General features: G+C 43.0%; 1 protein-coding gene across 2 annotated transcripts in view; it reads left to right on the plus strand.

Moving 5' to 3' along the window:
* CEP85 (centrosomal protein 85) overlaps positions 1–22,126 on the plus strand; it is a 28,606-nt gene that overhangs the window by 4,696 nt on the left and 1,784 nt on the right. Inside the window, exons 3-13 of one of the 2 annotated variants that reach the window (XM_033115208.1) lie at positions 3,104–3,256; positions 8,923–9,617; positions 10,390–10,523; positions 10,939–11,056; positions 12,084–12,269; positions 15,615–15,767; positions 16,000–16,154; positions 17,221–17,332; positions 18,207–18,257; positions 20,391–20,498; positions 21,612–21,837. In XM_033115208.1, the coding sequence (XP_032971099.1) occupies positions 3,104–3,256; positions 8,923–9,617; positions 10,390–10,523; positions 10,939–11,056; positions 12,084–12,269; positions 15,615–15,767; positions 16,000–16,154; positions 17,221–17,332; positions 18,207–18,257; positions 20,391–20,498; positions 21,612–21,837 (2,091 nt within the window). Of the gene's footprint in view, positions 1–3,103; positions 3,257–8,438; positions 8,609–8,922; positions 9,618–10,389; positions 10,524–10,938; positions 11,057–12,083; positions 12,270–15,614; positions 15,768–15,999; positions 16,155–17,220; positions 17,333–18,206; positions 18,258–20,390; positions 20,499–21,611; positions 21,838–22,126 lie in introns of those variants that run through there. The other variant, XM_033115209.1, reaches the window with a different exon arrangement.

The following is a 22,126-nucleotide window of genomic DNA, read 5'->3' on the forward strand; positions in this document are numbered from 1 at the left end:
CTTTGCTCTGTTATTTCATAACAGAAATTTCCTTTAAAGGACATACTGAGCAAACAAGTATTCACTGAAATGCTGGTATTAAAGGAACAAAACTAACATGGGGCTATATTGAATAGAAAAAAACAGGTCTCTGAGAGAACCTCTGTTTATCTCTGATTCTATATGGCTTCCAACAAGACCATGTGATTGCTTGAAAGGGGAGGACACATAAAGGATTGGAACAGAATGACTTTGGAAAATAGTCCTATTTGAAATCAGAAAAACACAGCATAAATTACTGTGTTCTATGTTGTCTTTGTAGTCGTGTGGGTGGGTCAGTCATCTGCTAGCCCACAAAGATTGGAATTCTTCTTGAATGTCAACAGTCTCAGTTGTGTTGTCACTAGACTCAGGAATTCATCTTTAGAATGGATTGACAAGATTTTGAAAGCTCAGTAGGTATACGAAGTAGATATATTAAGTATACATATATAGTAAACATAAATATATACACACATTCAAATAGACAAATAGGAAGTAGCGTTATAAAAATAACTTCTTGAATTCTGGTATTTATGAAGAAAACGATATATTTTATTCAACTAAGGGTATGTTTTATTTAACTTTAAAACCCCACAGTGCCTAATAGCACTGTTATATTCTCCTAGGCACACTGCCTTGCATATAGTAGGCACTTTGAAAAGCATTTGTTAAATCAATTTAAGATTCATACAGCAAATATTTATAGAACATCTGTTATGTGCCACACACTGTCTTAGGGCTGGATTATACAATTTCTCATGGCAATTATGTGTACAATGCAAGTTTTTGGAATGGAGCAATTCCTAACAGAGTTCAACTGCTTTTCTGATGGCTTTGTCTTCAGTAGTCTCTCATTTGATTAATAATGGTTTAATATTTGATAAGGATGCTGCTTAAGGACATGTGACAAAACAAAAATACTTCAGCTTTCAACTTGAAGTTTGAAATAAGCATAAGCTTTTATAACTACAGCAAAACATACTTTTATTTTAGCAAATGTCTCTTTAGAATGGATGTATGGACTGGGTACATGGAAAAAGTGGTAGAGGTGAAGAATGGAAGATTAGTAGTATTAATAATAATGCATTGGTTTCCAGTAGGAGGCTAGGAACATGGTAATTAATAGAGGCCCTTAATCAATTTTCACTGTTTCAAAAGGTCTGGCAAATTGTACACTGACTAGAGAGATAATACCATATAGACTCACTCAGAGGTCAAATTTCTTTGCTTCTGGCTACAGTTACATTAACTTAGTATACTAACACTGGCTAATCTTATGCTGATCATAAGCTCTGGTTATTGGCTATGTCTTTTGTTAAAGGTTGTTACAGATTACTGCGTGTATATAGATTCTTTCAAATCAGGCAGTCCACTGTGACCCAGAGAATAAAAGGAGTCATTGGGGAAAATTAGGTTTTCTTCAGTAGAAAGCCTACTAAAGGTAGCAAAAAAGAAGCAAAAGTAGAAGGAGTTAGGTTAAAAATACAGGAAAATACCAAATTTGGAAGATGGGAATAAGATGATTTGTGTTCAGATATCATTTGCTTCCTACTAGATGAAAGACTCTGTAGAACTACATTTTTTTTTTTTTTAAGGATTTTATTGGGGTAGGGGAACAGGACTTTATTGGGGAACAGTGTGTACTTCCAGGCCTGTTTTCCAAGTCAAATTGTTGTCCTTTCAATCTTAGTTGTGGAGGGTGCCGTTCAGCTTCAAGTTGTTGTCCTTTCAGTCTTAGTTGTGTCGGGCGCAGCTCAGCTTCAGGTCCAGTTGCCGTTGCTAGTTGCAGGGGGCACAGCCCACCATCCCTTGCGGGAGTTGAACCGGCAACCTTGTGGTTGAGAGGATGCACTCCAACCAACTGAGCCATCCAGGAGGCAGCTCAGCTCAAGGTGCCGTGTTCAATCTTAGTTGCAGGGGGTGCAGCCCACCATCCCTTGAGGGAGTCGAGGAATCGAACTGGCATCCTTGTGGTTGAGAGCCCACTGGCCCATGTGGGAATCGAACCGGCAGCCTTCGGAGTTAGGAGCATGGAGCTCTAACCATCTGAGCCACCGGGCCGGCCTCTACATTTTTTTATTTTAACTTAAACTCTGATATTTTAAATGAATAAGTAGCTGCCATTACCTTTTTCTTTGTTTGTTTACATTGGATCATCAGATACAATTTAGAAAAATTATAGTGGTTTTTTAATAAAATAATTTGAATTTACTTTGCTAATGTTAGTAAATCAGTATTTATTGAACACTTCCTACCTATCAGCCCTTAAACAGTAACATAATGAAGTCAAATAAATCTCATCAGTCTTGTATCTTACCTACTAAGAAATTTTAGTGTTTTTTTGTTTATTTGTTTCTTTTTTGTGTGCATTGCCCTCAAAAGCTCTTTGAGTTGACTTCACCTTGATCTGGATTCACCCTGCCCATGAGGGTACCGTAGTTCAATCAAGCAGTGGTTTTCAACGGGACTGGACTGCCTTTACCCTAGGAAGCATTTGGAAACATACGGAGTATTTTCAGGTTTCACAGTCATGGTGGGATGGAGTGAGGGCTGCTACTGGCATTTATGGATGGGGACCAGGGATGCAAAACCATCCTGAAATGTATAGACTACACATTGAAGAATTGTCTTGCCCAGAATGCTAACAACACCTGCTGAGAAACCTTGTAAGAGGAAAGACTGGGGGTATTGGAATCAGAACAACCTGGGTTCAAATCTCAGCTTTATCCTCTGTAAAATAGGGATGCTAATACTTTTCAGTAAGTAGGTCGATGAGATCACGTTTGTAAAGTGTTGTGGTTTCTAGGTTTCAAAAAATGGTAGTAGTTATTAAATATTACTGTTTTCCATCCCAGTTCTCCTGGCTTCTTAGTAGGTCTTATTTCTGTCTTTGAACATTCTCACCTCTCGTGCTATTTCCATTTAAAATGAACAAACTCGGAGTTGCTGAAATAGGCTCAGGAGAGAGAAAGGGTTGGGGTGCTGCTATTCCTTCATAGGTTTAAGCGATTTTTTAAAAAACAGTTTTGTGGGGTTACATTAGCTGGTTCACAGTAAAGGTGAGAAATGCCACTTGTTTCAGGGTCCAGTGTGATTCAGAAGGGCAGTTCCCTGGGGACTGAATGGCAGACCCCGGTTATCTCCGAGGCCTTTCGGAGCCGCTTCAGCCGCTGTTCAAGTGTAACCGACAGTGCGGACACCGCCATAGGCACGTCGTGCTCAGACATTGCAGAGGGTAAGTTTGGATTCATGATTTGATTGCCAATAAGTGTTGTCTTTCAGATTGTGTTCCATGTGTATTGTCATTTCCAGAATATTCCTAAGTCAGTCCATTCAGGAAGGAGTCTGCTTGGTTCTTCCTCCCCCATGCTTCTCATAGCTGGTCCCTTCCTCTCAGTTTCTACTGTTTGTCCTATCTCAAACAACTTTCTAATAGATTTCTTGGCCTCAAATCTTTCCCTCTACTGCCAGATTAATCTTTCTAAAAGCCTAATTTCATGGTTTCCCTTTCCTGCAAATCCTCAATTGTTTCCATTATTTGGAAGATAAAATTTAGAGGCCCTGTTCCACCTATTCAAACATATTTCTTACTGTCGTGTCTTACTATGCTGTGAAAGTGGAGAACTTTTTGACACTTGAGCTCTTTGCTTCTTTATTCTGGGCTTATTTGTGCTGTTCTCCTCTTGTCCCTCCCAGCTATGTTGATCTAATTTTTCAGGATCTAGTGAAGTGTCTAATAGGACTGTTCCCATCCATTCTACCATTATTGATCTTCCTTTCTACAATCTTACATCTTTATTGTTTCTGCCACTTGTTTTTGCACTTAAATTAAGTAATAACTGCCAGGTAGTACTTTATAAGAGGATTTTGTTTTTCATTTAGATGGTGAGTTCTTAGAGGGCAGAGGACCTAATGATAATAATTAATTACTATTCATTAAATACTTTGTGATGGATACTTTTTAAAATATTTTTCATTAATGCCTTTAAGAACTGTAGGCAATATTTTATTATTTTCATTTTACAGATGAGAACACTGAATTTCAAAGTGATTAAATTAGTTGATTAAAGTCACAAAACTAGTCACTGGCATTTTATCAGATATGACACCTACTAGATGGCTGTAAACAAAAAGATAATAACAAGTGTTGGTGAGAACATAGAAAAATTGGGACCTTTATACATTGCTGGTGGGAATGTAAAATGTTACAGCTGCTTTGGAAAGCAATTTGGCAGTTCCTCAAAAGGTTAAACATGGAGTTACCTTGTGACTCAACCATTCTACTCCTAGGTTTTGACCCAAGAGAAAGGAAACCATACATCCACACAAAAACTTGTATATGAATGTTCATAGCAGCATTATTCGTAGTAGCCAAAAAATGGAAACAACCTAAATGTCTATTAATTGACGAGTGGATGAATGAAATGTAGTATATCCATACAATAAAATACTATTCAGCAATAAAAATAAATGAAGTACTGATGCATGCTGCAAAATGGATGAGCTTTGAAAACATTTATGCTTAGTAAAAAAAAGCCAGACACAAAAGACCATATATTGTATGATTCCATTTTTATGAAATGTCCAAATAGGCAAGTCTATATAGAGACAGTAGATTAGCGATTGCTTAAAAAGAAATGAAGCGTGACTGTTAAAGAGGTTTCTTTTTGGGGTGATGAAAATGTTCTAAAATTGATTGTAGTGATAATTACACAACTCGATTATGTACTAAAAACCATTGAATTGTACACTCCAAGTGGGTGAATTGTATACTCTGTGAATTATATCTCAGTAAAGCTGTTTATTTAAAAAAGAATATAAATGTTCGGATAAAATGAAAGCAGAATGAAAACGAAAAAACAAACACATCTACTGCTAGTACTGACTCCTAGAAACCTGTCATATCATTTTAATCATTTGACAGCTGTGTGGGCACAGTGCTTAGTAAATATGAGTAGAGTTGAATCATAAATTTTCAGGTAGGCAGGACTTTAAAAATCACTTACTCCAGTTCCTTTTGGTTTGAATAACAAAAATTCCTCAAGGGGTGTCCCATGTGGGAGACCACCTCAGGGATGATGTAGATGCCTGATCACTGCACTGTACACCTGAAGTTGAAGCTGAACAATAATGAATGTCAACTACAATTTTATATATATATATATATATATATATACACACACATATATATGTATATGTGTATGTATATACTTAGAAGAAGCGGAGTACAGCATTAGGAATAGAGACAGTGGAAATGTAATGGCTCTGTGCGATGTCAGAGGGATAGTGGATGGGGGGAGGGGGTTCACACAGTGTGAGGGATATAAATGATAAATGTCTAAGTATTACTTTGTCTTGTGCACCTGAAACTAATAAAAAAAAAATTCCTCAAGGGGTTAAGAATTAACTTGCCTAATGTCACACAACTAGTTATCAGATTTGGGTCTCCCAACTGGAGTAGTGTTTCCATCACTTATGTAATCAAGTGTTCGTTACTGTATTTTAGTTATGACTTGTTAAAGTTTTGTTTACATGTGCAGTCATGGATCCTTTTTCATTTTGACTATATAGCAGGTTTTTCAAAATCAAACAATGGTCTAAATTTTTTCCCCAATTGAATTGAGTAGCTCTATTTAATTCAGCCAAATTGCTAACATAGATTGTATGTGTGACTGTGTGCTTTTTATCTCTTTGGGGAACTTTATATATAATTTTTTGTAGTGCACTCTTTTTAAATTTTAGTAGCCTTGATATAGTGGCCAAAGCCATTGGTCTAGAAGTATTTTTTAAAGGATCCAAGATGTCTTCTTTGCCATGTTTGTTATATACCGTGGTCTTTACCTTGACCTTCATTCTTGCTCCTTTTGTTCATGAATTACCTTGGTTTATTTGGAGCTCAGTTGATAGGGACCCTTATGACTGGTATAAAATATAGTTCATTGTTGCATCTGTAAATTGATCAGGCTTGCTTTTGATTCCACTCTCCACTAAGGTATTTTACCTTGAAGAGTCTCAAAGGACAGGGTAGAGGTGGATACTGGAGAGCTCAGAAGGCTTTCAGCTCTTTGCTAAAGACTGAAATAGTTACTGGTTTGTTCAGATTACCATACATCATAAACCAGTAAGGGTTATAGACAAAGTGGTCAAGATTTAGCAATAGCTAAATCTACCCCTTACCAAGAAGGGAAGATTGCTAAAAATAATGTGTTGTGGGGTTTTTTTGTTTTTGTTTTTGTTTTTGAGGGGGGTGAGGAGAGAGGATGTAGTACAGGAGAGGAGAGATTTAGAGAGAGATCAGGCGATTAAGTTCGTGAACTCATCCTAGAAAAAGTGCTGCATGCCTCACTGCTGAATATCACTATGGTCACCTTCGAAGTGCTCCCCTTGGGAAGCTAGGCACCGACGCCAGCGCCTAGTCTGTCCTTCAAAGCAATTTTGGAACTCTTTTTCTGGAATGGCCATCAGAGCTGTTGTCGTATTACTCTTGATGTCCTGAATGTCATCAAAATGCCTTCCTTTCAATATTTCCTTTATTTTCGGGTAAAGAAAGAAGTTTCTGGGGGCCAGATCGGGTGAGTAGGGAGGGTGTTCCAAAACAGTTATTTGTTTACTGGCTAAAAACTCCCTCACAGACAGGGCTGTGTGAGCTGGTGCATTGTCGTGATCCAAGAACCATGAATTTTTGGCAAAAAGTTCAGGTCATCTAACTTTTTCACGCAGCCTTTTCAGCACTTCCAAATAGTACACTTGGTTAACTGTTTGTCCAGTTGGTACAAATTCATAATGAATAATCTCTCTGATATCAAAAAAGGTTAGCAACCTCATTGCAACAAGTTCACGAACTCAATTGTGCTTAAAGTATATCCTTAAAGTGGCAAAAACCCAATGATTTTGGGAACTGTAGACTTCTCTAAATAAAAAACCCTTATCCTATACACTACATTTTGACAGCCTTTGAAAATTGTACAAGATAGTGACCCCTTTGAAAATAAGTGTTGCTATTTTGATTCAAAATGTTGTAAAATGCAAACCAGACTTAAGGTGTAACTTGATGTTTTATAGCAGTTTGTCAGAATCAGGTAGTTTTCTTATTATAAATAAACCTAAAAGACAAATGTTGACAAAGACCTCACTTTATTCTATCATCCATAGATGGACCACACTCACTAGAAAATTAGAAAAACGATATTCTCCTGGGTCAGTTGGTACCTTTCTTCTTGGCTTTGGTTTTTGCATATGTACTACTTTGGGGGTTATGAGCTCAAAATTGCATTTGATGAGTCTTGAGAGAGAGAGGTGCTGTGGATAGAGCTGGAAGGAGGTGATACTAAGTCAGTGTAGTTGCAGCCCCTCATATGCCACAATCTCACCGTCTCCTCATCCATAATTATGCTTTGGGAGCAGGGACTGTTGGTGAGAGCGGATATTATGGTACCTTTATGGAGGATTTCAAGTAGAGAGCTTACTAGTCTCGGAAGTCTTCCTCACCATCAGTCTACCTTAACTTGTTGCCTAGTCCTAAAATTAAGTTGTGGGACATCAGAAACTGTGTCCTTTGACTCTGAAATGTCCTTCTCTTTTGGTCCTGAGAGACTGATGCATGTTATCAGAAATTACTGTGTTTTTTTGTTTTGTTTCGTTTGCTTATTTTGTATGGCTTTTTGTATATCCCCAAGATCATTTGAGTGTAGGAAATTAGATACTCTGCATACATTATAAGGGATAATTTGGCTTGCCTGTGTTTTTAAAGAGCTGAAAAGATGGTAGCTCATCTATACTCATATAATTCTGGGAAAGGTTATAGATCTGTCTTCATTAGCTGCGTGTGTTCTGTGTTGGTTGATGGAAAGGAAAAAGAGAAACAAATTGGTAGTCCACTCTTCATGGTAGATGTGCTTGGTTTGGAAAAGAGTGCTGGACATAATTGCAAAGGGAAGACATTTATATTCCTTGTCTCTTACTCACTTTCCTGCCTGTTGAAGGTAACAGGTATGTTTTCTTGTCTGCTTGCAGCCCATTACCCTGGCACATTAGTTCTGTGACCTTGTAGTCTTCTTCAGAACAGCACTTGGAAGTTGGAAATTTGTAGAAATGTGAACCCTCTGCAGCAGAGCTAATCAGAGTTGTCTCCCAACACTGGGAAAGAGCTAAAGGAAAGATAAGTCCTTTCTGTTTCCTTATGAAGGAAAAGGGAAAATCACAGTTGGATACAAATAAGGGGGTTAATAAAAGGCAAAATATAAAATAGAGAATTTCAGTGTGTAGCCACTGGAGAGTGCTCACTGTGCTAGAGCGAAACCTGAGAGCTGCTAAGAATAACTTCACGTATCCAGGCAGTCGGTTCTGGTGAGTGGGAGAGAGAACAGAATCCCGATTCAGATGCTGCCGTCCCTGCCTTGGATACAGAGCGGCACCATCCACTTCGCCTATTCTTCGGATAGTTTAGAGTCATTGCTCGCCTTCACTGGGGCTTTTGGAGGTCACACAGGATTCTTGTAGCCCTTGCAAAGGATGTTTTTATTAGATTGGATGATAGCTTAGAGGTGCCCAGCGCCCAGAAGACTAGGAACTAACCCGTTTCCCTTAAGTAAGTGATTTTTTTTTTTTTGAAGCTCAGTTTTCAGCTTTGTTTGTTGACTGGCAAGATTTTTGATTCAAATACAAGGGACAGAGTGTAAGTTAAAAATGAAGCCAGTGTTGCTTTTAGTTGGCTTACCTTGTGAATGGCATTTGAGACCCTAAACACACCTCTCCCAGTTAAGCTGTTGTGTCTTTCTGCCTGATACTTGGGGTGACAGTGCCCTCTCTCCCTGGTCTCAGGACAGGCAGAGAACTTGTGACATAGCAGCCAAACTCAGGACAGTTTCAGTTTTGACTTACGGAAGACTATTCTCTCCACAGATTTTTGCAGCTCAAGTAGCAGCCCTTCTTTCCAGCCCATCAAAAGCCACGTAACCATTCCAACAGCCCATGTGATGCCTTCTACCTTGGGGACCTCTCCTGCCAAGCCAAATTCTACACCTGCCGGACCCTCTTCCTCCAAATTCCCTTTGTCAGGGTTGGCTGAAAATGTGGGGATGACAAGAAACGGAGACCTCGGTGCAATGAAACGTTCTCCAGGCCTATCTAGAGATCTCATGTATCTTTGTGGTGCTGCTGGAGAAAATGGAATTGAGCAGTCCTGGTTTCCAGCAGTGGGCCATGAAAGAGAAGAGATGAGAAAGTTTGATATTCCCAGTATGGAGTCCTCCCTCAATCAGTCAGCAGTGGTGGAGACACTTTATTCAGATCCGCACTACCGAGTCCACTTCCACAACCTAAGAACCGACCCAAACAAGGAGTTATACAAAGTGTTGCCTGAGACCAAGAAGGCACCAGGCAGTGGGGCGGTATGTGAGCGAAACGGACCACACCCTAGCAGCAGTGGGCATGTGCTGCCTCTGGGACTCCAGCCTGCTCCTGGACTCTCCAAGCCTCTACCCTCTCAGGTGTGGCAGCCAAATTCTGACCCGTGGCACCCCGTCGAGCGATCTTGTGAGCTCAGCACTTGTCGACAGCAGCTGGAATTGATTCGTTTACAGATGGAGCAGATGCAGGTAGAGGCCCTTTCCTTAGATTTTGCAGGTTCTGTGCAGATCTTAGAACTATATAGGTTTTGTCCTATAAGTTTGACTCTAAAGAAAACATTTGTAAGAAAGAGCGAAGATGTTTGTAGATAGGAAATGAAGGCTTGCGAATGCCGTCGAATCTGTTGGTTATCCAATTAAACACCAGATAGGTTCTCCAAAGTAGAGGGTTACAGTGGAAAACCCAAAAAGGCACTAGGCCAGGTACTTTTATATATAGAATCTTATTTAATCCTTATAGCACCCTGCTGAGGTATATGTAGAAATTTACTACTTTCTTAGAATAAGTAATCTGTCCAGGGTCACAACTGGTAAGTGGCAGAGCTAGAATTTAAAAGCCGTCTGTGAATCCCTGTGTTTTTTCCACTATAACACTTTTGTGTTTAAAAAAGAAAAAGTGCTTGTGCTGCGTAAGAGTGGGAAGGAAAGACGCTGGACATATTCTTCTTTTCTGGTTGGTGAGGACATCTTAACTGTTGACTTGTCTCTGTTGCCAGATAATGAAAGATAACTGACCTTTTCTTAGAAACTAGAGCCTTTCTGAGCAGTGTCCAGTTGGCAGAAATCGCCCTGGCAGGTTCTTTCCAGTCATGCATCAGAGCTAAAATTATTTCATAAACACTGGCCTTCTCAGGCTGAGCTAAAGTGAGCCTTGATTACAGACCCAGCTGGGTACTGCTCAGGTGTTTTCAGGTGTCTGTGGGTCAAGATCAAATCCCTCTGGACCTGCTTGTCTTTTCAGTTTCAGAATGGAGCCACCTGCCACCATCCCGCTGCTTTTGCTCCTTCACTGCCCACGTTAGAACCAGCACAGTGGATCAGCATCTTGAACAGTAATGAACAACTTCTGAAAGAAAAGGAGCTCCTCATTGACAAGTAAGAGGGCAAGGGGTGCCATAGGGTAGCTTCTGTCCTCCCAGCGCCCACTGAGGGCAACTAAGGAGGTCTCCTCAAGGACAGCACATGCCCCTCTGTTTAGGCCCATCCCTTGCCTCATGGCAGGGCTAGGTTGATAAGCAGCCTAGTCCTTATCTGATTAATGTGATAGGCCAGCTGTGTATCTGCAGGGACTCTGGGGCGTGCCTAAAAGGGGCAGCTGGTTCTTTGCAGCTGATATTGTTCATTTCCCCTCATTCAGCTTTCTGATTTGCTCTCCTTCAGCAAAACGGCCCTGCCCAGAATGCAAGGTTCTTGCTTACATAGTATGGATTGTACCCATGTAAGGAAGTGGGGGCTCATACTGCAAGTGGCTTAGTGTCAGAACCCCAGACCATTCTACTGGCTTTTGCAGGCAGAGGAAACACATCTCTCACCTGGAGCAGAAAGTGCGAGAGAGTGAACTACAAGTCCACAGTGCCTTTTTGGGCCGCCCTGCCCCCTTTGGGGATGTCTGCTTGCTGAGGCTACAGGTAAGTGTTGGCAGCCAGGTTAGCCCTCTGCATGTCGTAACTCAGTATCTTCCCTATGCTTCTCACTGTTCTATCCAGGAGCTAGAAAAGGGACCAAGTGATGTAAGGTGTCCAGCCTGAGGAGGCATCCTAATTATAAAGCATCCTTATTCTGCCCTTATGGGAGCAGAAAAGGCTTGAGGGTAGAATCAGGTGAAGTTCAGATGCCTTGGTGTCAAGACATAACTTGGAAGAAAAGAAAGAGCAAGGTACGTTGTAAGGTCCTAGATTTGGGTGATGTTCTGAGAAGCTTTAATCTGCCAGCCCTGGCCAAATGGAAGGGAGGCAGAGGTAATGGGGGATTTAGAGCCATTTTCATTTTTATCTTCCATGTCTAGGAGCAACTAAAGGAAACCATATTCTCACTGAGGTCAGTGGCTCAGAAGAAGCCTGCTTTGTTGACCAAGCTTCTCTGCAATTTGGGTTTTTGAGTGATGGGTATTAGACAGATTATAGTACAGGCCTCGTGGGCCTGTTAAGACAGTATTTCATCTTGTAGAATCAGAGTGTTAGAGAAGGGCCCTTAGATAAAATGTAGTTCACGTCTCTGATTTACTGATAAAAAAGAGGAAGAAGAATTTGCCTAAGATCATATAGAGAATGTGTGGAGGAGACCCAGGCCTTGAGCCCAGGTCTTCTGATGTCTTGTCCTGTGTTCCTTTAATTATACCAGATATTGCTTTAAAACAGTGGTTCTGAAATGTCAGTGGCCATCAGAATCACCTGGAGGGCTTTTAAAAACAGAGTATTGAGACCCGACCCCAGAGTTTCTTTCTGATTTAGTGGGCCTGGGAGTTGGGCTCAAGAATTTGCATTTCTAACAAATTCCCAGGTGATGGAGATGTTAGTCCTAGGACTGCATTTTGAGAAGCACTGCTTGAAGGAATTCTTAGTGAATGATGGTATTTGACCGCGGAGTCTGCTGGGATAAGTCAAGTACAAGGGACTATAAGGGTAGGGAACAGTTATATATTGAGAATCTTTGCAGGAATTGCAGCGAGAGAACACTTTCTTACGTGCGCAGTTTGCGCAGAAGACAGAAGCCTTGAGCAAAGAAAAGATCGAGCTTGAAAGGAAACTCTCTGCTTCAGAAGTTGAAATCCAGCTCATCAGAGAGTCACTCAAAATGGCGTTGCAGAAGAATTCAGAGGAGGGCAAGAAACAGGAAGAAAGGGTGAGCTAAGGAGCTGATAGCTCTCTAATTCACAGAGGAGTTTGGGGTCAGCCCTCTCCTGCCAAACCCGAAGCTGTTTCTGGCTCCCATTCTTGGAACCAGGAGGAGCCAATTGGGTCAGACCCTACACTGACTTCTCATGCAGGACTTGTCTCATAGATACGGAGGTCTTCCTTTTGGCTTCATCTCCACAAAACTACTACACCTAACACCCCTCACTGCTCCAAGTTGTAATGGGCCACCAGCTGGCCTACGTGGAAAACCAGCCTGGGCAGTCATGCCAGACAGTACTGTTGAAAGATGTTTAAATACCTGTTATAAATTTACATCATTCAGCATGGTTTCTCTTCATTCTACCTAAAAAGGAAAGAAGAATTCCATGTATGCAGTCAGTTTTGGAGTTTTTACATTTTTGCCAGTGCTCTTAGAATTGCCTTAGGGTGAGACTGGTCATCATAAAGGAGCTAATTTTAAAACCTTTTGGTTCTGTTCACAGCTTGCAGATGTTCTTGGGGGGTCAGTTTAGTAATGTTTGGTTCTGGACCACTTGCATCAAAATAAACAAGAGCAGTGCTTCTTAAACTTGAACATGCTTAAGAATCACTTGGAAATCTTATTAAAAATGCAGATCCATCTTCGGTAGCTCTGGGAAGGGAGGGGGCTTGAGATCCTGCTTTTCTAACAAGCTCCCAGGTGATGTTGGTACCATGGCACAGCAAGGACTTTGAGGCTTGTGAAAAACTAAACTTTTAATCAAAGTAATACATGTATCTAAGTGAAATAATTAAATACCAACATGTTTATAATAAAACTTAGTGGTTCTGTGCCTGGCCCACTCCACAAAGATATCCATCCTCAACTCTTCTTTTTCTCCTGATATATGAGTATATATCTCTATATTTGAATAGTATTCTTCTCTTGTTTTGTTTTGTTTTTCTTTTTGCTGTTTTGGTTTCATGGAGGCAATATCTTACCTCTCTGACTATACTGATGATACTTTTTGGGATGTCTACATCTACTTGTGTTTTTTTCTTGTTTCCTTCAGGTACTTTTTATTTATTTTGTTTTAGTGTCTTTTATATTAGAGGCTTGATGATCCTTGAATGAATAGACACTTAAGAATGTCCATTTAAAAGTGAAGTAGTCAAAAGCTGGGTGGAAGCTCTGGGTTCCTGGTAGTTGCTGGTGGACTTCACTGTAGGATGATCAGACTAAAGTGTCATTTCAGTTTCACTTGGGAACCCTCAGATATTGGTATCTGAATGTCTTATCTCTCTCTGTAGAAGAGAATCTTCAGTCTGCTGCCTGGTGGGGAGGCTGGCAGCAGGAATGCTTTTGGCCTTTAGGTTCTGGACACTGAGAAGGAAATTAGGTTTAGAGTCCTGCGGTTCCGTACATAGATTTTTGTTTACACTTTTTTTCAACCCAGTGACTGGGTCCCTCTGCTATGACTGATGTCCCTGAGTCTGGAATCTCTCATGTGATTTCTCCAGAGAGCAGATCTCCAGTCTGCTGTTGGAGAAACCTGGGTGAGGATGTATCCAGCTAACCCTATACATAGACTTTCAGTAAGTCCCCCTATTTTTCAGGTCTGTGCCTGGTAACCTACCTCAGAGGTACCTGGCACCTTGAGTACAGAGGTCCTAGGGGGTTGTACAAGGCACATTGTTTACCAGATTTGAACTCCCACTGCAGATTAGCACTCTGCTCCGAGGCGCTCATTCCCCCACGCCGTCCACTTTCCTCTTCTGAAAACATGTTGAAGTGTCTCATGTACTTTTGTCTCCTTCTCTGGTGACTTTTTAAAGTTACTGCTTTATTTCCTTCCTGTCATTTTAGAGATGTTTTGGGGAGAAGAGATCAATATCTGTGGTCAGTACACCATTTTTTACATTCAAATTTCGTTATCAGCATTTTCATTAAGCTTCTCAGGTGATTCTAATAACATATGAAAACGTGAGAATCACTGATTCAGAGCTTGAAGAGTACAGATTGTATCTGGTGTAAAATGTTGGGCTTGATATTCAGGGATTTCTCTTAGTACTGTCTTATCTTTCATTAAATTAGTAAATTAGGCCTGTGCCTCTTCTTTGGCATCAGTAAATCTGACTTTTTTCTGCTTTCTCTTGTGTCCCCCAGCTTCCTTTTTCATAAGCCAAAGAAAAAGACATAATAGTGAAGAAAAAAGTCTCCTTTCAACAAATCTTGATTGAGTGCTTGCTTTCTGCCAAATACTGTGCTGTATATTGGGGGTATGATGAAAACAAATGGACACAGCCCCTCCTATCAAGGAGTTTGCAGTCTCATTAGCCCTTCCACATGATTGCATAGCTTTACATCATGTGTGGTATTTATGGAGGAGTGTGTTACCTATTTAATCAGAACAGACCAGACTTGTACGTCTACAGGGAAGTTGTATATACTTCTGCAATTCAGTTCTGATACAGACCACCTAGAGTTAGTATCGGACTTCACAGTTTTAAGGGCATAGTCCCCAACAAGACTGGGCTTATTTCAGATACAAACTGCAAGTTCTGGGTTCCCCGAGCCACCCATACTTCTAAGCAACTGGCTTCAAATCTAGGGGTTCCCATGAACACTTCAGGTTCAGTAGTTCGCCAGAACAACTCATAACTCAAGAAAGTGCTATGCTTAGGATTGCAGTTTTATTATAAAGGATACAAATCAGGACCATCCGAATGAAGAGACAAATTCTGGAAAGGTCCTGAAAGCGGGGCTTGTGTTCCTTCTCCCTGTGGCATCAGGGCATGTCACCCTCCTAGCACATCCATGTGTTTACCAACCTGGAAGTTCTCCACTGAGCTTCAGTGTCCAGAGTTTTTATTGGGGTTTCATTATATGGGTGTGATTGAACTCAATCACTTGCCGTCCTCACAGAGGTTGGGCTCAACTCCATTGATCTTTCTAGTACCAGCCCCCATTCTGAGTTATCTCGTAGTATAAATGCATTCATGTTGGGCTCTGGCCCACTATGAATAACAAAGACACTCTTATTTTTGGGAAATTCTAAGAGTTTAGAAGTTACCTTCCAGGAACCTGAGACAAAGACCAGACAAATGTTTTATTATACAGAAGTGCTTGGGCAATTTTTAAAAACTGCCTAGGGAGCCTTTCTTCCTTGCCCTACTTTGGAAAGTCCAGATGTGCTAACTCTGCAATTTATGCCCTAATCTTAAATGGCAAAATTTGATCAGCTTCCTGTCTTCATTGCAGTGGAAAACATTTATAGCCCTAAGGACAGAGACGATGGTAATTCGAAAAAAGTTGATGTTCAGTGCCCTAGAGGAGTCAACGGAGACAAATTTTTGACATTTCTTTCCTTAGGTCAAAGGTCGTGATAAACATATCAACAATTTGAAAAAGAAATGTCAGAAGGAATCAGAGCAGAACCGGGAAAAGCAGCAGCGTATTGAGACCTTGGAGCGCTACCTGGCTGATCTGCCTACCCTGGAAGACCATCAGAAGCAGAGCCAGCAGGTAGCGGCAATGTCTGGGCACACCCAGGGCAAGCGGGGAGTGGCCAAGCCAGGGAGACTTTCTCTGCCCCTGCTGCATGCTGTCACCCCATGGTTTCCTGAAAGGAAAATCCCGAAAGAGTCATGTCCAGACTCACGTCAGTCAAATTCACCACTAGACTACAAATTTTTTGAGATACCCAGACAGAGTCTTCCTTTGCTTGTTGACCTAAGCACGGGGTCCTGTCTCTCAGCTTAAGGATTCTGAGTTGAAGGGCACAGAGCTGCAGGAGAGAGTGACTGAGCTGGAGAGTTTGCTGGAGAAGATCCAGGCAGCCTGCAGAGAGAAGGAGGTCCAACTGGAAAGTCTGAGACAGAGAGAAGCTGAATTCTCCTCCACTAGACATAGGTAAATATCCCCGTGGGGTTGGGGAAAGGAGTTGAGAGCTAGGTGCTGGTCCTGGCTACCCTACTCCCTACCTGTATGACTTTGAGCAAATCACTTTTACTTCTCTGAGCTTTGTTTTGTTTGGATTGTAAAAGGAAAGCTGTCTTTGAGATGGAATGGGGGTAGGGGGTGTGGTGGTGCAGTGGAGGGCCTGTCATTGTATCCTTTGGAAGGCTCCAACGCAGTACCTGGCATCGTAATAATACTGGATAATAATCCCTTGAGTATGTATATGTTGAATGGAAGCACTTTATAAACTGAGAAATGAGTTACTGTATATTTGCTGAGAACTGGGGGTTATCCACATTTCGAACCTTGTAAGCTCAAGGCTACCAGGGGCATCTGTTTTTCCTCAGCCTAGGGATTGCTCCTGATTGCTACAACAGGTCCTAAGAACAAAACAAGAAGCCGTAATGTACTCTCAGGGTGTCTTGGGAGCCTCCTCCATATTAATAGCAGTTTCTGAAAATGGGATGGCTGTGTTTCAACAGCCTCTTGGACCAAATCCAATTTCTAATGGGATGGATTGGATTTCTCATCCCATATTCAACCACAGTGACCTTTGTTTATCTTAGCAGATGGGCTATGATGAAAGTGATTGTGGGGATCCGTTAGAAGAGGCCATTGGTTGGAGTCAGAAGTGAGGGGACAAAGTTGACTCTGCCCCAGACTGTGTGCCAAGAAAAAGGAGATTTTTTTTTTTATATATTTCCCAAGTTTCTACAGCATACATGTATGGCTTTTATAATTTAAATACATGTGGTGAATGTTTATTTTTTAGATACCCAAACAAAGAATAAAAGAAAGAGCCTTGGGCAGGTGGCCATCGTATAGATGTTGGCCTCTAGAGAAGCGAACTAATACAGACTGAGTAGCTTCTGTGTGGCACACCCTGCATTACAACACATTGTCCTTGGCTGTGGCTCAGAAGGGCCAAAGTGGCCCCAAACCTACAGTACATAGTGGAATCAGGAGTCAGAGCCACATCTCTGACTTCAGAGTTCTCGAAGAGGCCACTGTCTTTCAGCCTGCAAGATAAGCATTGTGTGGAGGCCAGTGGAGAACATCCAGCCCAACAGGAAGAAGGTCCAAAAGTAGAAATGGAGTCCTGGCAGAAGGAATGTGATTCCCTCCGAAAGGTGACTGAGGGTACCCTGGCTGTAACGGGTAGGCTGAGAGGAAAGAGAAGATTGTGTATTGGGAAGGAACCATGAATTTTTGTCCCTGAGCCACCCAAGATCTGTTACCCAGAGCTTTTCTCTTCTATTTTGAGGTCACACCCGCATAATAAGTTTCCATTTTAGATATTCATCCTTATGACAGGCAGGCAAAGTGGGAGGAGGACATGCCTCTGACCAGCCAGACTAGATGCTCCAAAATGGTGCACTGAAGCTTGATACACTTCATGTCTCAGGCGCCATACAGAACCTCTTGCACTGGGCCGTGAAGTGGCCCTAATTCAACAGAGAAGGAGGTACCCAAGGCCTGAACAGGTCAGCAAAAAGAAAGACTCAGAAACGGTTCAGAGAATACCTGAGGTCTCAGAGGACAGAAAATGGGGCCTCTTCAGGTTCTCTCCTCGGACAGTCAGTGTGATGAAAGCTCTAAGTAACAGCCATCACAGCCCTGGATAGAGCAGTCTTCGTTAAACTGAATTTTTAGTCATGTCCTTCACCAAAGAACCAGAATGTATGCTGACTATATAGAAAGTTAATTCCACTGACCTACAGTCATCACGGTGGGGGTGTCTTCCCCCCCGACCCACCCCTAGTGGGTCATAAGTCCACACTACATTGCTTTTTGTGACTGGAGCACAGGAGTGTGAAGCTGGTTAGCCAGGATAGGGAATCTGGGGTATGTTTCTATAGGTAGAGCTACTTGTCTTCACCCTCGTCTCACTGTTGACTGGCCAGTGGGGCTAATAGCCAGACCACAGATCCTAGTGTAGCCTCTTGCCTCCTACTGCACTACCCTTCTGTACTTACAGCCTTCCTTGATAACTTTGTCTTTTAGATTGTGGAGAAGCAACAGCAGAAGATGGATCAGTTGCGTTCACAAGTACAGGTGAGCTGGAGTCCTTGGGACGTGGTGGGTAAGACTTAATGATGGAATCTCACATTCAGCCAACACTGTTCTGTTCTCTGCCATGCAGTTTGCTCGGTGTTAAGAATACAACAAGAATGAGATCCAGTCAGTGCTTTTAGCCTACAGTCTTGTTGGGAGGGGATTTCAGCACAGTGCTGTGAGAGCAGTGTCCATGTTACCCTGGGGGAGCATAGAAGCGAGGGGGGGAGAGGTCAAAAGAAGGTCTCTGGAGGTCATGGCCCTTGAAGGAGGAGGAAGAGTTAGGCCTGCAAAGAAGTGGAGCTGGATAAGATGGTGTTGGAATTCCAGACAGAAGCAACAGCGCAGGTAGGAACGTAGAGGCATGAAACAGCAGGGTTTGCACATGGAGCTGCAAGCAGGTTGATGGGTTGAAGTAAGGTGGTGAATGGAGAACTGGGCTATGGGAGAGCTTTGTCCAGTTAAGTTAGCTTTTATTCTTTAGGTAGGTGATAGCATTTATTTGGGGTGTGATGTGATCGGGTTTGCAGCTCTGGCTTGAGTGGGGAAGATGATTAGCACTTGGAGAGAGTGAAGGCTGGAGGCCAGTGGACTGTTGCAGAAATCCCAGTGAGAGATAATGAAGGAACCTGGCATAAGGCAGCGTAGAAAGGAGGGGATGTGAGGGAACAGATTTAAGGGGATTTAGGGAGATAAAATTGAGAGGAATCAGTGACTGACAGAATGTAGGGGTTGAAGAACAAAGAAAAATCAAAGATGACTCCTGGTTTCTATTTGGGGCCGGAGTGGGAGTATCCTTAATTGGGTTCTCCAAGAAATCTAGGTAAAGCAGGTTCATGTGGGTTCTCTGGACTCTAAAAGAGATTCCCACCAAAATGGGTAAAATGCTGTCACTGTGAGGAGCAGTGACAGCTGCAACCCTGCCTTTCCCATTGTGTGGGTTGGGCGATGTCTATGGAGTGCGCCCATTTCAAGTCCTGTTAGAATATAGTCAAGCCTAGTGAGCGGTTATACCCTTTTAAAATCCCGGATTTTTAGTAGAGATTTTAATGGATCTCAAAGTACGTTTCCTAGATCCCTGAGGTTCCATAAAGGTTGAAAAAGCCCAACATTTTAAATGGTACATTTGGCCATGATCAGGCAAATTGTCAGGTGAAATTGTTGGAATTAGGTGGATTCATAATGGTTGCCTTGGGTATTTCATGGTGATGAGACATTCTCCTTGGCAGTTACATTTTTGAATGCAAAATGGGAAAATTCAGAAAATTTTTCAATTACAGAAATATTTTTTTATACTTTATTTGTTCAAATCAGTTCAAAATTCGGGGGAAATTGGAATGAATAGAATGAAAGGCAAAAGATAACAAAATATAAATACTTCCTTCCCCCTGACTATTCCTACACACACATACCACCCCCACCACCCCCACCTAGATTTGGTGCCTGTGGGTGTGCTCTCGCACCCCTTCTCATCTCTGTCAGAGCATTTAAAACAGTATTGTCAAGGGCTTGTGCCGTGAGCTCCTTAAAGACTGGTATTTTCGGTAGCCTCAGTGCCTGTCACAGTAAGTGCTTAATAAATATTGAACTCAACCAATGGATGTGCCCTCAGGAAAGTTATGGTCTAGTGGAGGGAGGAATCATATGCACAACCAGCAAATGTACTCCTGGGCTCTGATAGAGGTGAGTAGTAGGGCAAGAGTAGGATTCATTGAATCTGATTTGCAGATTGAGGAAAGCTTGGGGTGGACCTTGGAGGTTTCCTGGGTGACAGGCGGAGCAGAAGAGAAGTCTGGGCAAAGGGGAAGGGGACTGAGCAACAATATCCTAGCTGGAGCCTTTGAGGGTGAAGGCCAGTCAGTCTGTGGTGGTGTGGCTGGAGTGGAGGCTGTGTGGAGCTTGAAAAGCGAAATGGCTAGAAAAGTAAGAACGGGTCCGATTGGCCTGGATTGCCCTGCTGAGGAGCTGGCCTCTATTTAATACATGGTCAGGGGCTATTCTAAGATAATCTCTTCGCATCGGTGTGTGGGCAGGGTGGGACTTTACTGTATAGTCCAGGCCAGAGGTGCTAAGGTCTGAACCAGACTTGTTACCCCTGCTGTGTTCTCCCAACACTCCTTGCCATGACTTCAGAGCCTAGAACAGGAAGTGGCTGAAGAAGAAGGAACCAGCCAGGCCCTGAAAGAGGAGGCCCAGCGGAGGGAGACAGCCCTGCAGCAGCTTCGCACGGCTGTGAAAGAGGTGAGCAGCGTCAGCGAGGCTTCTTGCTGCTCTGATTTCTCTGTGTACCCTCCCCATCCCTACTCCCACAAGAGCCCCCATGTTTGAGAGGTCCCTGCTGAGCTTTTTTGGCAGAGGAATAGGAAGGGACATTGTATCATCCTTTATATGAAAGGGCCTAAGCCTGTCTTAGAGGGACCATAATTACCCAGGAAAGCTTTTTGGATGGGAAAGTCCTTCTCTCTCCCTTTGTCTTGCTGCAACCACAGATTTGTGGGGTTGGGGAGGGAAGGGTTCAAGAAGACTGAGGGTTTGGTAGTCCTCATGGAGTAAACAGATGTCAGCAGGGGGCGACCAAGTTCACTGGCCAAGTGCCTAGGAAGGAGCTGCCCAGAGCCAGGACTGTCACATGGCCCAGTGTGGGTGAAGGGCTGGGACTAGAGGAACTCGATTCGGTGTCTTTAAAACAGAACAGAGGTAGGGAGGGGAGAAGGAAAGAGACACAGATATACATGAATAACTGGTTTATGTAGTGAAGCCTGACTCCGCCCAGGTGAAGGTTTGAAAAGGAAAGACACAAGCCAGCACTGTGTCTTCCAGGTCCCCAGCTTCTCCAGCCCCCCACCCAGTGGCCACTAGCTGTCATGTTTTTATTGCTCTGTGTATTCCTCTGAGACTCTGATCAGGCTGGCTGGTGGCCACTTTTGTCAGGGTGGCAGGGAGAGATTGAAACCAGTGTCTCCTCAGATTTCACGGCTCACGTTAAGCCTTCTCTAATAGCCTGGCTAACAGACTTGGCTGAGGGACTGGCTTCAGATAGAGTTGCGAGGGCGGGCGTATCTTCTCTGGTTCCTGAACAGAAACCTGGAGGCTCATGACTCAGTCTGCTGGGGAGCAGTTTCCTCTCCAAAGTGGGAGCCCTGTGGGCCCAGCCTACCTACCGGCGGAAGTAGGCCTGGTACTGGGAGGCGGGGTGGGCAGTGCTGAGCCTGGAAGGGGTGGGGAAGGGGGGACATCACCTGTGACTCATAGCCTCCCCTCCACACACGTGTGTACATAAATCTACACTCAGATTCAGGTAACTCTGCCTTTCCCTGGTCCTGGGGTAATGTGCTTGCCCACCTGTCTGCTCAGCTTTCAGCACAGAACCAGGACCTGATTGAGAAGAATCTGACGCTCCAGGAACACCTGCGCCAGGCTCAACCGGTGTCCCCGTCTTCACTAGACACAGCCCAGCTGGCATTTGAGCTGCACCAGGAGTTGGCCAGTTGTCTTCAAGATCTGCAGGCTGTCTGTAGCATTGTGACCCAGAGGGCCCAGGGCCATGACCCCAATCTCTCCCTGCTCCTTGGCATTCACTGTGAGTCCTCAGACCAGGCTAGGACCCAGGCGAGAGTGGCTTTTATTCTCCTCTCACCCCCATCCAACTTTCCCATACTTCTGGTAACGTGTGAACAGGGCTCCAGGGGCCTGGTCACTGCCCTCTGGGAGTTACATGTTTCATAAAGTAGATGGATGTTCAGTAAATCTTTTGGGAACAGTTGTCCTTATGGGGTACCTTGGTGCCGGACAAACCAGAAGTGGCCCTTAGGCAGCAGGTTTTCAGCCCTCTATCCTCAGCTACTTTTTTAAAAGTGGCCTCAGGTCCC

Source organism: Rhinolophus ferrumequinum, chromosome 9, assembly GCF_004115265.2.
Source record: "Rhinolophus ferrumequinum isolate MPI-CBG mRhiFer1 chromosome 9, mRhiFer1_v1.p, whole genome shotgun sequence".
Lineage (NCBI taxonomy): Eukaryota > Metazoa > Chordata > Mammalia > Chiroptera > Rhinolophidae > Rhinolophus > Rhinolophus ferrumequinum.